Genomic DNA, 14,953 nt, shown 5'->3' with positions numbered 1-14,953 from the left:
CTTGGGTCAAACGTTTCGGGGTAGCCTTCCACAAGCTTCCCCACAATAAGTTGGGTGAATTTTGGCCCATTCCTCCTGACAGAGCTGGTGTAACTGAGTCAGGTTTGTAGGCCTCCTTGCTCGCACACGCTTTTTCAGTTCTGCACACACATTTTCTATAGGATTGAGGTCAGGGCGTTGTGATGGCCACTCCAATACCTTGACTTTGTTGTCCTTAAGCCATTTTGCCACAACTTTGAGAAGTAATGCTTGGCTATCGAAATGGAGAGAGCTGGAATGATTTTTAAAATAGGCTACATTGAGGAACTATAGTCGTTCTCAAGAGATATAGACAACGACTTCATTTACTTGCTGTTTGCAGTGAAGAACTAAATTAGCTCATTAGTGGTAGTAAGTTAAGCCAAATCAGAAATACTATCAGATCCCCAAAATGGGCACATTTCTAAGCCAGGCCAGGTAGTGTAGGCCTACTTCTACGCGTAATCAGGTGCGCGTCCTTTACTCAACATTGACAGGAGCGCTCAAAAACAAAACACAATTAATAAAATTGGACAACTCGTAAATGGAATGAAATAAATCAAAACTTGTTTCTCACAAGTGTAGCCTAGGTTGTGCACTGTGCAAAACATCGTGTCCACGACAATGAGAACAGTAAAAGACTGTAATAATAATAATAATAATAATAATAATAATAATATATTGAATGCATTAACAGAAATGATGGTAACCAAAACAAACATTGTAGATGATAAATTATTTAAATTAACAGTAAATGTACTACTGGTGAGCCGTCCATCCCCGCAGGCCACCGCAATGGATTAGTCCACTGAGACAGGCAATCAACCAACACGTGCCCATAAATCATTGTTTTTTTGTTGTTGTAACTGCTCGACAAAAAACTATTATTGGTTGACCAACAGCCAATAGCTTCTGCAGTGCGGCCAACTCCTCTGGCAGATAACACAGGCCTGTCCTGTTGAGTTTCAGCCATCTCAGACTGCTCATAGACTTCACATGTTCAGGGAAGTAACCTCCCTGGGGGGGGGGGGGGGGGTGGGGGGGGGGGAGAGACACAGACAGGGTTAGGGGCCAACACACTACAGTGCTAGCCTGTTCCCTGTGGGTGGGGGGTGGGGGGGGAGAGAGCGAGATAGAGACAGACAGGGTTAGGGGCCAACACACTACAGTGCTAGCCTGGTTCCAGGGGGGGTGGGGAGAGAGGAAGAGAGCGAGATAGAGACACAGACAGGGTTAGGGGCCAACACACTACAGTGCTAGCCTGGTCCCTGTGGGTGGGGGGGGAGAGGAAGAGAGCGAGATAGAGACACAGACAGGGTTAGGGGCCAACACACTACAGTGCTAGCCTGGTCCCTGTGGGGGGGGGGGGGGAGGGAGGAAGCCCCCGCGAGATAGAGACACAGACAGGGTTAGGGGCCAACACACTACAGTGCTAGCCTGGTCCCTGTGGGTGGGGGGGGTGAGAGAGAGGAAGAGAGCGAGATAGAGACACAGACAGGGTTAGGGGCCAACACACTACAGTGCTAGCCTGGTCCCTGGGGGGGGTGGGGGGGGGGGGGGGAGAGGAAGAGAGCGAGATAGAGACACAGACAGGGTTAGGGGCCAACACACTACAGTGCTAGCCTGGTCCCTGTGGGGGGGGGGGGGGGGGAGAGAGCGAGATAGAGACACAGACAGGGTTAGGGGCCAACACACTACAGTGCTAGCCTGGTCCCTGTGGGTGGGGGGGGGGGGGGAGAGGAAGAGAGCGAGATAGAGACACAGACAGGGTTAGGGGCCAACACACTACAGTGCTAGCCTGGTCCCTGTGGGTGGGGGGGGTGGGGGGGGAGAGAGGAAGAGAGCGAGATAGAGACACAGACAGGGTTAGGGGCCAACACACTACAGTGCTAGCCTGGTCCCTGTGGGTGGGGGGGGTGGGGGGGGGAGAGAGGAAGAGAGCGAGATAGAGACACAGACAGGGTTAGGGGCCAACACACTACAGTGCTAGCCTGGTCCCTGTGGGTGGGGGGGGAGAGGAGAGAGAGAGATAGAGACACAGACAGGGTTAGGGGCCAACACACTACAGTGCTAGCCTGGTCCCTGTGGGTGGGGGGGTGAGGAGAGGAAGAGAGCGAGATAGAGACACAGACAGGGTTAGGGGCCAACACACTACAGTGCTAGCCTGGTCCCTGTGGGGGGGGGGGGGGAGAGGAAGAGAGCGAGATAGAGACACAGACAGGGTTAGGGGCCAACACACTACAGTGCTAGCCTGGTCCCTGGGGGTGGGGGGGGGGGGGGAGAGGAAGAGAGCGAGATAGAGACACAGACAGGGTTAGGGGCCAACACACTACAGTGCTAGCCTGGTCCCTGTGGGTGGGGGGGGGGGGGGGAGAGGAAGAGAGAGAGATAGAGACACAGACAGGGTTAGGGGCCAACACACTACAGTGCTAGCCTGGTCCCTGTGGGTGGGGGGGGGGGGGGAGAGGAAGAGAGCGAGATAGAGACACAGACAGGGTTAGGGGCCAACACACTACAGTGCTAGCCTGGTCCCTGTGGGTGGGGGGGGGTGAGAGAGAGGAAGAGAGCGAGATAGAGACACAGACAGGGTTAGGGGCCAACACACTACAGTGCTAGCCTGGTCCCTGTGGGTGAGGGGGGGGGGGGGGAGAGGAAGAGAGCGAGATAGAGACACAGACAGGGTTAGGGGCCAACACACTACAGTGCTAGCCTGGTCCCTGTGGGTGGGGGGGGGGGGGGAGAGGAAGAGAGCGAGATAGAGACACAGACAGGGTTAGGGGCCAACACACTACAGTGCTAGCCTGGTCCCTGTGGGTGGGGGGGGGGGGGGGGGGAGAGGAAGAGAGCGAGATAGAGACACAGACAGGGTTAGGGGCCAACACACTACAGTGCTAGCCTGGTCCCTGTGGGTGGGGTGGGGGGGGGGGAGAGGAAGAGAGCGAGATAGAGACACAGACAGGGTTAGGGGCCAACACACTACAGTGCTAGCCTGGTCCCTGTGGGTGGGGGGGGGAGAGGAAGAGAGCGAGATAGAGACACAGACAGGGTTAGGGGCCAACACACTACAGTGCTAGCCTGGTCCCTGTGGGTGGGGGGGAGAGGAAGAGAGCGAGATAGAGACACAGACAGGGTTAGGGGCCAACACACTACAGTGCTAGCCTGGTCCCTGTGGGTGGGGGGGGGGGGGGGGGAGAGGAAGAGAGCGAGATAGAGACACAGACAGGGTTAGGGGCCAACACACTACAGTGCTAGCCTGGTCCCTGTGGGTGGGGGGTTGGGGGGGGGGAGAGGAAGAGAGCGAGATAGAGACACAGACAGGGTTAGGGGCCAACACACTACAGTGCTAGCCTGGTCCCTGTGGGGGGGGGAGAGGAAGAGAGCGAGATAGAGACACAGACAGGGTTAGGGGCCAACACACTACAGTGCTAGCCTGGTCCCTGTGGGTGGGGGGGGGGGGGGGGGGGGGGGAGAGGAAGAGAGCGAGATAGAGACACAGACAGGGTTAGGGGCCAACACACTACAGTGCTAGCCTGGTCCCTGTGGGTGGGGGGGTTGGGGGGGGAGAGGAAGAGAGCGAGATAGAGACACAGACAGGGTTAGGGGCCAACACACTACAGTGCTAGCCTGGTCCCTGTGGGTGGGGGGGGGGGAGAGGAAGAGAGCGAGATAGAGACACAGACAGGGTTAGGGGCCAACACACTACAGTGCTAGCCTGGTCCCTGTGGGTGGGGGGGGGGGGGGGGGGAGAGAGCGAGATAGAGACACAGACAGGGTTAGGGGCCAACACACTACAGTGCTAGCCTGGTCCCTGTGGGGGGGGGGAGAGGAAGAGAGCGAGATAGAGACACAGACAGGGTTAGGGGCCAACACACTACAGTGCTAGCCTGGTCCCTGTGGGTGGGGGGGGGGTGAGAGAGAGGAAGAGAGCGAGATAGAGACACAGACAGGGTTAGGGGCCAACACACTACAGTGCTAGCCTGGTCCCTGTGGGTGGGGGGGGGAGAGGAAGAGAGCGAGATAGAGACACAGACAGGGTTAGGGGCCAACACACTACAGTGCTAGCCTGGTCCCTGTGGGTGGGGGGGGGGAGGGGGAGAGGAAGAGAGCGAGATAGAGACACAGACAGGGTTAGGGGCCAACACACTACAGTGCTAGCCTGGTCCCTGTGGGTGGGGGGGGGGGGGGGGGGGGAGAGGAAGAGAGCGAGATAGAGACACAGACAGGGTTAGGGGCCAACACACTACAGTGCTAGCCTGGTCCCTGTGGGGGGGGGGAGAGGAAGAGAGCGAGATAGAGACACAGACAGGGTTAGGGGCCAACACACTACAGTGCTAGCCTGGTCCCTGTGGGTGGGGGGGGGGGGAGAGAGGAAGAGAGCGAGATAGAGACACAGACAGGGTTAGGGGCCAACACACTACAGTGCTAGCCTGGTCCCTGTGGGTGGGGGGGGGAGAGGAAGAGAGCGAGATAGAGACACAGACAGGGTTAGGGGCCAACACACTACAGTGCTAGCCTGGTCCCTGGGGGGGGGGGGGGGGGGGGGGGGGAGAGGAAGAGAGCGAGATAGAGACACAGACAGGGTTAGGGGCCAACACACTACAGTGCTAGCCTGGTCCCTGTGGGTGGGGGGGGGAGAGGAAGAGAGCGAGATAGAGACACAGACAGGGTTAGGGGCCAACACACTACAGTGCTAGCCTGGTCCCTGTGGGTGGGGGAGAGAGAGGAAGAGAGCGAGATGGAGACACAGACAGGGTTAGGGGCCAACACACTACAGTGCTAGCCTGGTCCCAGGTGTGTTTGTGCTAACCCCACTGCTGTCATTGGCAAGCCAAACAGACCGGGACTCAGGCTAGGTCAACGCCAGGTTAGCAAGAGCACAGATCTGGGACTCAGGCTAGGTCAACGCCAGGTTAGCAAGAGCACAGATCTGGGACTCAGGCTAGGTCAACGCCAGGTTAGCAAGAGCACAGATCTGGGACAGGCTAGCGCCCTAAAGAGCAAGCAGAAACGCTAAGTCTGGAAACGTCAAGAGACCCCGGCTACATCACATTATTATTTAAAGTCATTTTAGCAGACGCTCTTATCCAGAGCGACTTACAATTAGGGTTAAGTGCCTTGCTCAAGGGCACGTCCACTGATTTTTCACCTAGCCGGCTCGGGGATTTGAACAAGCGACCTTTCGGTTACTGGGCCCCGACGCTCTTAACCGCTAGGCTATCTGCAGCCCCCATATTATCAGTAGAACATCTGCAGTCATGACGTATTGTTGTTTGGGAGTTACAACGTTCTAATTGGATGACCTCACAACACATGCTCAGAGCCTGGTGATGTCACCTTCCAGGATGGAACACGGGAGGGTCTGTAACTAGCGGTTACAGGCAGAAATACTTCACAGCTGTCTGTCTGACGGACAGATAAATCAAAACAAAATCAGTATCTTAAACATGGCTTTATAACAGGCCATAAAGTGGCATGATCATGGCAGTGTTCCAACACCCAGACAGACAGAGAGACATAAGCCAGCCCTTGATCAATGACTCATAAGAGTCACTGGACGAAGCCTTCTGTCTTCTGTACAGGGAAGTTTTGCTAAGAGCTCAGACGTTCGGTCTGAACATTAACACGCATTGCTTGACGTAGGGTTTTCAAATTAAATCAAAATGTTATTCATCACATGCTTCTTTAACAACAGGTATAGGTTAACAGTGAAATACTGACTTACGGGCCCTTCCCAACAATGCAGAGAAAGAAAATAGAGAAATAATAGAAAATAAAATAAATAAATAATAATGCACAATGAGTAACGATAACTAGGCTATATACACAGGGTACCAGTACTGAGTCCATGATAACTAGGCTATATACACAGGGTACCAGTACTGAGTCCATGATAACTAGGCTATATACACAGGGGTACCAGTACTGAGTCCATGTGCAGGGGTATGAGGTGATAACTAGGCTATATACACAGGGTACCAGTACTGAGTCCATGATAACTAGGCTATATACACAGGGTACCAGTACTGAGTCCATGTGCAGGGGTACGAGGTAATAACTAGGCTATATACACAGGGTACCAGTACTGAGTCCATGATAACTAGGCTATATACACAGGGTACCAGTACTGAGTCCATGTACAGGGGTACGAGGTAATAACTAGGCTATATACACAGGGGACCAGTACTGAGTCCATGTGCAGGGGTACGAGGTGATAACTAGGCTATATACACAGGGTACCAGTACTGAGTCCATGTGCAGGGGTACGAGGTAATAACTAGGCTATATACACAGGGGACCAGTACTGAGTCCATGTGCAGGGGTACGAGGTAATAACTAGGCTATATACACAGGGGACCAGTACTGAGTCCATGATAACTAGGCTATATACACAGGGTACCAGTACTGAGTCCATGATAACTAGGCTATATACACAGGGTACCAGTACTGAGTCAATGATAACTAGGCTATATACACAGGGTACCAGTACTGAGTCCATGTGCAGGGGTACGAGGTAATAACTTGGCTATATACACAGGGTACCAGTACTGAGTCCATGTGCAGGGGTACGAGGTAATAACTAGGCTATATACACAGGGGACGAGTACTGAGTCCATGATAACTAGGCTATATACACAGGGTACCAGTACTGAGTCCATGTGCAGGGGTATGAGGTAATAACTAGGTTATATACACAGGGTACCAGTACTGAGTCCATGATAACTAGGCTATATACACAGGGTACCAGTACTGAGTCCATGATAACCAGGCTATATACACAGGGTACCAGTACTGAGTCCATGTGCAGGGGTATGAGGTAATAACTAGGCTATATACACAGGGTACCAGTACTGAGTCCATGTGCAGGGGTATGAGGTGATAACTAGGCTATATACACAGGGTACCAGGACTGAGTCCATGATAACTAGGCTATATACACAGGGTACCAGTACTGAGTCCATGTGCAGGGGTACGAGGTGATAACTAGGCTATATACACAGGGTACCAGTACTGAGTCCATGATAACTAGGCTATATACACAGGGTACCAGTACTGAGTCCATGATAACTAGGCTATATACACAGGGTACCAGTACTGAGTCCATGATAACTAGGCTATATACACAGGGTACCAGTACTGAGTCCATGTGCAGGGGTACGAGGTGATAACTAGGTTATATACACAGGGTACCAGTACTGAGTCCATGATAACTAGGCTATATACACAGGGTACCAGTACTGAGTCCATGTGCAGGGGTATGAGGTAATAACTAGACATGTACAGTGTATTCGGAAAGTATTCAGACCCTTTGACTCTTCCCACATTTTGTTACATTTAAGCCTTATTCTAAAATTGATTAAATTGTTTTTTTTTCTTCCCCTAATCAAATCTACACACAACACCCCATAATGACAAAGCAAAAACAGGTTTTTATAAATGTTTGCAAATGTATAAAAAAAAAAAAAAAACGTAAATATCACATTTACATAAGTATTCAGACCCTTTACTCAGTACTTTGGCAGTGATTACAGCCTTGAGTCTTCTTGGGTATGACGCTACAAGCTTGGCACACCTGTATTTGGGGAGTTTCTCCCATTCATGTGAATTCTTTAAGGCACTGTATCTACCTCAATTACCTCGTACCCCTACACATCGACTCGGTACTGGTACCCCGTGTATATAGCCAAGTTATCGTTTCTCATTGTGTATTTATCATTTTCTTTCTCTCTGCATTGTTAGGAAGGTGCCCGTAAGTCAGCATTTCACTGTTAAGTCTACACCTGCATGTGACGAATACAACTCGATTTGAGTAACGTTAGGCTCCTTTAGTCCATTTTGGGCTAAGACAGTAACTAGCAGTGGAGCCAGATCATGCCAATAACTAACTAAGACAATAACTAGCTGTGGAGCCAGATCATACCAATAACTAACTAAGACAATAACTAGCTGTGGAGCCAGATCATGCCAATAACTAACTAAGACAATAACTAGCTGTGGAGCCAGATCATGCCAATAACTAACTAAGACAATAACTAGCTGTGGAGCCAGATCATGCCAATAACTAACTAAGACAATAACTAGCTGTGGAGCCAGATCATGCCAATAACTAACTAAGACAATAACTAGCTGTGGAGCCAGATCATGCCAATAACTAACTAAGACAATAACTAGCTGTGGAGCCAGATCATGCCAATAACTAACTAAGACAATAACTAGCTGTGGAGCCAGATCATGCCAATAACTAACTAAGACAATAACTAGCTGTGGAGCCAGATCATGCCAATAACTAACTAAGACAATAACTAGCTGTGGAGCCAGATCATGCCAATAACTAACTAAGACAATAACTAGCTGTGGAGCCAGATCATGCCAATAACTAACTAAGACAATAACTAGCTGTGGAGCCAGATCATGCCAGCTGTCTCATCTTATACAGCTAACGTTAGCTTGCTTTCCCATATGTCATAGTAAGCTAGATAGCTACTTCCTAAGTTAACTAAATGCGAGTTGGGTTCCAATCATTTTCCGGCATGTTAGCTAACTTGTGGTCGGACAGACAGCACACTTGTTTGACAACTGGCTAACGCCCTGGCAGTGTTCCTGGTTTGGGTTAGCCCGTTAGCCCGTTAGCCCGTTAGCCCGCTAGCTAGCTGCGCCGTACCGTCTTTATCGGGCTAGCGCTGCTAGCAAGCTACAGTCCGATCAGTCACACAGCTAGCTAACTGCTTATCGATTACCGCTCTCTAATAAACGGCCCGGTAGGTAAATAGAACCGTTTACTGTCTTACTTTGAAGTCGTTTCCAGAGAGGTCTACCCCCCGGATAAACGGAAGGACTCCGGTGGCAGCCATTTCTGCTTCGGGATCCGGTCCAGTCGGTCGCTGCTGTCTATTTCGGTATCTGGTTTCGCAGGCGGAGCGGAGGGGGTCGTCACTAGTTACCACATCCGCAAAGTCATAAACTGCGTATATTTCTACAATTTATCTTCTTAAAATGGGATTTTAAACCTAACCCGAACCTTATGCCTAACCTTAAATTAAGGCCTAAAAGCACATTTTTGTTGTCATGAATTTTTACGATATAGCCAACAATGTGGCTGTGGTAACTACCCAGGTGGAGGACCGGGGATCCAGCTTTTGTCAAATTAACGTCAGATTTAACTTTTCGTAGCAGGCTGGAACTTACGCAGCAGGTTAGGAGAATTAGGTTAAGTTTAGGAAAAGGGTTAGGGTTAGCTAAAATGCAGAACATTTGACCGACCAACAGCTGTTGGGACCGGAAACACCCCTGCGGACTGGGCCGGAATGGAACAGCCCTCTCGGGGACGCGCAACTCAGGAAACCAAAGAAACTTGACAAACGAACCAATCAAAATGGACAAATCAACCAATCAAAATGAAGTGGCCATGATCAAAGATATTCTAGTTTAGACTATTCCTCTCTGCTATGATCTAACTAATAAAAACATAGTTATCTCTATTTCTATTCCATTTAATATCATCAAGCTTTACATCAATGCTTTTTCAGTGAGACGTTTCAAACAAAGTCCTTCCTACTGTAACTTAGTAAATATTAAATCAACACAAAGGGAGACATTTGTAGAGGCACTTGTCAGACCTTTATTCACTTCGGACAGAATACAGGACAACAGATTGCTGGATCCGTGATTTTCTATAAACATTCAAAAATAACAGCGTTATTCTCCCTTGTCTCCTCCCAGCTGCCACAGGGATTTACTGCTCTATTCAAACCCATTCACTTTATTAATCTGTAAAATATTGATGTATTTACTCATTCCTCATGTCATATAAATACAGTTCCTCTGCTTCTCTGTCAGAGGTGAGACACAGGCAGAATGAACCCGGTCCCACTCCACTCATGTGTCCCAAAAATGAGCCCTGGTCAAAAAGAAGTGCCTCAGAGTTAGGGGGTTGAGGATGTTCCCCTCCTGATGGTTAGGGTTAGGGGAGGTTGAAGGTAAGCTGATTCTAGTTCTGTGTTTACATCAAACATCAATTGCAGAGCTTCCTGATCACATCAGAGTTCAGAGGTCGGGGACAAGGTCACACGGGGTCAGAGCATGCCCATGGCAGCAGTGGGATCAGGGGTTAAAGGTCAGCGCTGAGGGCAGGTGACGCGTGTGTGTCCAGGCATGTGACAAATGCCACAGGTACGGGGTTTCTTGGCGGCGGGGGGTTTGGTGGGGGGGGCTCCTCCTCCCCCAGTCTCCCTCCCCCTCTTCCCCCAGTCTCCCCCTCTCTCTCCCCCTCCATACCCCCCGGAACCTGAACCTGGGGGAGACACAGACAGAGGGTTAGGGTTACACATAATCAAATCAAACTTTATTTGCCACATGCGCCGAATACAACAGGTGTAGACCTTACAGTGAAATGCTTACTGACAGCCCTTAACCAACAATGCAGTTTTAAGAAAGAGTTAAGAAAATAATTACCAAATAATAACAGAGAAACAATTGGGGGGGGTCTGCGTTTGTGTGTTATAGCGCAAGTCTGTGTGTGTGTCTGTCTGTGTCTGTGTGTGTGTGTCTGTGTGTCTGTGTGTCTGTCTGTCTGTGTGTGTGTCTGTCTGTGTGTGTGTCTGTCTGTGTGTGTGTGTCTGTCTGTGTGTGTGTGTGTGTGTGTCTGTGTGTGTGTGTTATAGCACATGTCTGTGTGTGTGTGTGTCTGTGTGTGTGTGTTACAGTGTGTGTTTAGTTACCTGGCGGTGGGACGTTCTCGTCAGCCCAGAGGAAGAATCCACACTGTTGATCTCTGGGCTTCCCACAGGTATGGAACACTCTTCCTTTATTAGGCCCCTCCTTCTGCACTGTCCTCTGAACCGCTGGCTCACTGCAGTTACACACCACCTCCCCCACTCCTCCTCCCTCCCACCCCACCCCCACGGAGGTCCTGGGGGGCTGGTGCGGCATGCTGGGTGGCGCCCCCCGGGGGCCTGGAGGGGTAATGTTAGTGTTGGGCTGGTCGGCCCACAGGAAGAAGTTACAGCCTCCAGCGGAACACTTATAGAACTGTCTGCCCTGGTTCGGCCCATCTTTCCTCACGGTGAGGAGGACCGCCTCCGACCCACAGTTACACACTGTGATGTCACCACCTCTGGGGTCAGGGGGTGGGGCCTGGGGGTCAGGGCGGGAGTGGTGGGGCCAGGAGGAGGAAGGTGGGATGGGGGCTTGGGGAGGCAGGGGGTCCGGTCTGGGTCTGGGGGCTGGGCGAAGTCTAGGCTGATTGGACACCGTGTCTCCCCTTCCTCCTCCTCCTTTTCCTCTTCCTCCCCCAGCTCCTCCTCCTCTTCCTCCTCCTCCCCCAGCTCCTCCTCCTCCAAGTCTTCCTCCCCCAGCTCCTCCTACTCCTCCCCCCACCCCCCCTCCGCCCATTCGGAGGTATTTGAGGTTGAGCACCTCCCTCAGTGTCTCGTCACACCCACCGATGCAGCCCACAAACTCCAGCGGCATCATGGGAGGGAGGCTTCCTCGTCGGAACTTCAACTTTAACCTGCAGAGGAAGAGACAGGAGGAGAGTCATGTAGTCTTTCTTATCCTCGGGGGGGTGGGGGGGGGGGGGGGGGGGGGGGGGAGTACATCTTGCAGCACCTAGTAAAAACGCATCGATCACATGACAATAAATACAGACCAAAACGATACATTCAGCAACATGCAGACAACTAGCTGGTACCACTGGAGCTCATTAAGGAAGATGATAGCAGCTGGCATGAAGCAGACAACTAGCTGGTACCACTGGAGCTCATTAAGGAAGATGATAGCAGCTGGCATGAAGCAGACAACTAGCTGGTACCACTGGAGCTTATTAAGGAAGATGATAGCAGCTGGCATGAAGCAGACAACTAGCTGGTACCACTGGAGCTTATTAAGGAAGATGATAGCAGCTGGCATGAAGCAGACAACTAGCTGGTACCACTGGAGCTTATTAAGGAAGATGATAGCAGCTGGCATGAAGCAGACAACTAGCTGGTACCACTGGAGCTTATTAAGGAAGATGATAGCAGCTGGCATGAAGCAGACAACTAGCTGGTACCACTGGAGCTTATTAAGGAAGATGATAGCAGCTGGCATGAAGCAGACAACTAGCTGGTACCACTGGAGCTCATTAAGGAAGATGATAGCAGCTGGCATGAAGCAGACAACTAGCTGGTACCACTGGAGCTCATTAAGGAAGATGATAGCAGCTGGCATGAAGCAGACAACTAGCTGGTACCACTGGAGCTGATTAAGAAAGATGATAGCAGCTGGCATGAAGCAGACAACTAGCTGGTACCACTGGAGCTTATTAAGGAAGATGATAGCAGCTGGCATGAAGCAGACAACTAGCTGGTACCACTGGAGCTTATTAAGGAAGATGATAGCAGCTGGCATGAAGCAGACAACTAGCTGGTACCACTGGAGCTGATTAAGGAAGATGATAGCAGCTGGCATGAAGCAGACAACTAGCTGGTACCACTGGAGCTCATTAAGGAAGATGATAGCAGCTGGCATGAAGCAGACAACTAGCTGGTACCACTGGAGCTCATTAAGGAAGATGATAGCAGCTGGCATGAAGCAGACAACTAGCTGGTACCACTGGAGCTCATTAAGGAAGATGATAGCAGCTGGCATGAAGCAGACAACTAGCTGGTACCACTGGAGCTTATTAAGGAAGATGATAGCAGCTGGCATGAAGCAGACAACTAGCTGGTACCACTGGAGCTTATTAAGGAAGATGATAGCAGCTGGCATGAAGCAGACAACTAGCTGGTACCACTGGAGCTTATTAAGGAAGATGATAGCAGCTGGCATGAAGCAGACAACTAGCTGGTACCACTGGAGCTGATTAAGGAAGATGATAGCAGCTGGCATGAAGCAGACAACTAGCTGGTACCACTGGAGCTCATTAAGAAAGATGATAGCAGCTGGCATGAAGCAGACAACTAGCTGGTACCACTGGAGCTTATTAAGGAAGATGATAGCAGCTGGCATGAAGCAGACAACTAGCTGGTACCACTGGAGCTCATTAAGGAAGATGATAGCAGCTGGCATGAAGCAGACAACTAGCTGGTACCACTGGAGCTGATTAAGGAAGATGATAGCAGCTGGCATGAAGCAGACAACTAGCTGGTACCACTGGAGCTTATTAAGGAAGATGATAGCAGCTGGCATGAAGCAGACAACTAGCTGGTACCACTGGAGCTCATTAAGGAAGATGATAGCAGCTGGCATGAAGCAGACAACTAGCTGGTACCACTGGAGCTTATTAAGGAAGATGATAGCAGCTGGCATGAAGCAGACAACTAGCTGGTACCACTGGAGCTCATTAAGGAAGATGATAGCAGCTGGCATGAAGCAGACAACTAGCTGGTACCACTGGAGCTCATTAAGGAAGATGATAGCAGCTGGCATGAAGCAGACAACTAGCTGGTACCACTGGAGCTCATTAAGAAAGATGATAGCAGCTGGCATGAAGCAGACAACTAGCTGGTACCACTGGAGCTGATTAAGAAAGATGATAGCAGCTGGCATGAAGCAGACAACTAGCTGGTACCACTGGAGCTGATTAAGGAAGATGATAGCAGCTGGCATGAAGCAGACAACTAGCTGGTACCACTGGAGCTCATTAAGGAAGATGATAGCAGCTGGCATGAAGCAGACAACTAGCTGGTACCACTGGAGCTCATTAAGGAAGATGATAGCAGCTGGCATGAAGCAGACAACTAGCTGGTACCACTGGAGCTCATTAAGGAAGATGATAGCAGCTGGCATGAAGCAGACAACTAGCTGGTACCACTGGAGCTCATTAAGGAAGATGATAGCAGCTGGCATGAAGCAGACAACTAGCTGGTACCACTGGAGCTGATTAAGAAAGATGATAGCAGCTGGCATGAAGCAGACAACTAGCTGGTACCACTGGAGCTGATTAAGGAAGATGATAGCAGCTGGCATGAAGCAGACAACTAGCTGGTACCACTGGAGCTTATTAAGGAAGATGATAGCAGCTGGCATGAAGCAGACAACTAGCTGGTACCACTGGAGCTTATTAAGGAAGATGATAGCAGCTGGCATGAAGCAGACAACTAGCTGGTACCACTGGAGCTCATTAAGGAAGATGATAGCAGCTGGCATGAAGCAGACAACTAGCTGGTACCACTGGAGCTCATTAAGGAAGATGATAGCAGCTGGCATGAAGCAGACAACTAGCTGGTACCACTGGAGCTTATTAAGGAAGATGATAGCAGCTGGCATGAAGCAGACAACTAGCTGGTACCACTGGAGCTTATTAAGGAAGATGATAGCAGCTGGCATGAAGCAGACAACTAGCTGGTACCACTGGAGCTCATTAAGGAAGATGATAGCAGCTGGCATGAAGCAGACAACTAGCTGGTACCACTGGAGCTTATTAAGGAAGATGATAGCAGCTGGCATGAAGCAGACAACTAGCTGGTACCACTGGAGCTTATTAAGGAAGATGATAGCAGCTGGCATGAAGCAGACAACTAGCTGGTACCACTGGAGCTTATTAAGGAAGATGATAGCAGCTGGCATGAAGCAGACAACTAGCTGGTACCACTGGAGCTCATTAAGGAAGATGATAGCAGCTGGCATGAAGATGATAGCAGCTGGCATGAAGCAGACAACTAGCTGGTACCACTGGAGCTTATTAAGGAAGATGATAGCAGCTGGCATGAAGCAGACAACTAGCTGGTACCACTGGAGCTTATTAAGGAAGATGATAGCAGCTGGCATGAAGATGATAGCAGCTGGCATGAAGGACAGTTTCCACCTGTTAGTTTGAACCTTGAGGAGCGTGTATCTACGCTCTGAGGTAAGCAACAGAAAGGAGCGTGTATCTACGCTCTGAGGGAAGCAACAGAAATTCATCAAACAAGGGACGCTACAAGTCCCTCAGAATGGATGGCTCCTTACGCAGGACTGG

At 50.5% G+C, this 14,953-nt stretch overlaps 1 protein-coding gene and 1 pseudogene across 2 annotated transcripts in view; both read right to left on the bottom strand.

The window, feature by feature from the left end:
* Positions 1–8,884, bottom strand: part of LOC311119694 (protein flightless-1 homolog) — a 24,067-nt pseudogene extending 15,183 nt beyond the window's left edge. The window contains exons 1-2 of the transcript XR_014615826.1: positions 8,805–8,884; positions 925–1,035 (exon numbers count right to left, since the gene is read on the bottom strand). The product of XR_014615826.1 is annotated as a protein flightless-1 homolog (transcript). The remainder of the gene's footprint in view (positions 1–924; positions 1,036–8,804) is intronic.
* Positions 8,885–9,620: 736 nt separating this feature from the next.
* Positions 9,621–14,953, bottom strand: part of top3a (DNA topoisomerase III alpha) — a 109,292-nt gene continuing 103,959 nt past the window's right edge. Inside the window, exons 18-19 of the mRNA XM_084194359.1 lie at positions 10,734–11,524; positions 9,621–10,306 (exon numbers count right to left, since the gene is read on the bottom strand). Of these exons, the coding sequence (XP_084050485.1) occupies positions 10,131–10,306; positions 10,734–11,524 (967 nt within the window). The 3' untranslated portion in view covers positions 9,621–10,130. The remainder of the gene's footprint in view (positions 10,307–10,733; positions 11,525–14,953) is intronic.

The sequence above is a fragment of the Coregonus lavaretus genome (genome assembly GCF_964263955.1).
Source record: "Coregonus lavaretus genome assembly, contig: HAP1_SCAFFOLD_889, whole genome shotgun sequence".
Classification (NCBI taxonomy): domain Eukaryota; kingdom Metazoa; phylum Chordata; class Actinopteri; order Salmoniformes; family Salmonidae; genus Coregonus; species Coregonus lavaretus.
This window is presented reverse-complemented; position numbering and strand designations above follow the sequence as displayed.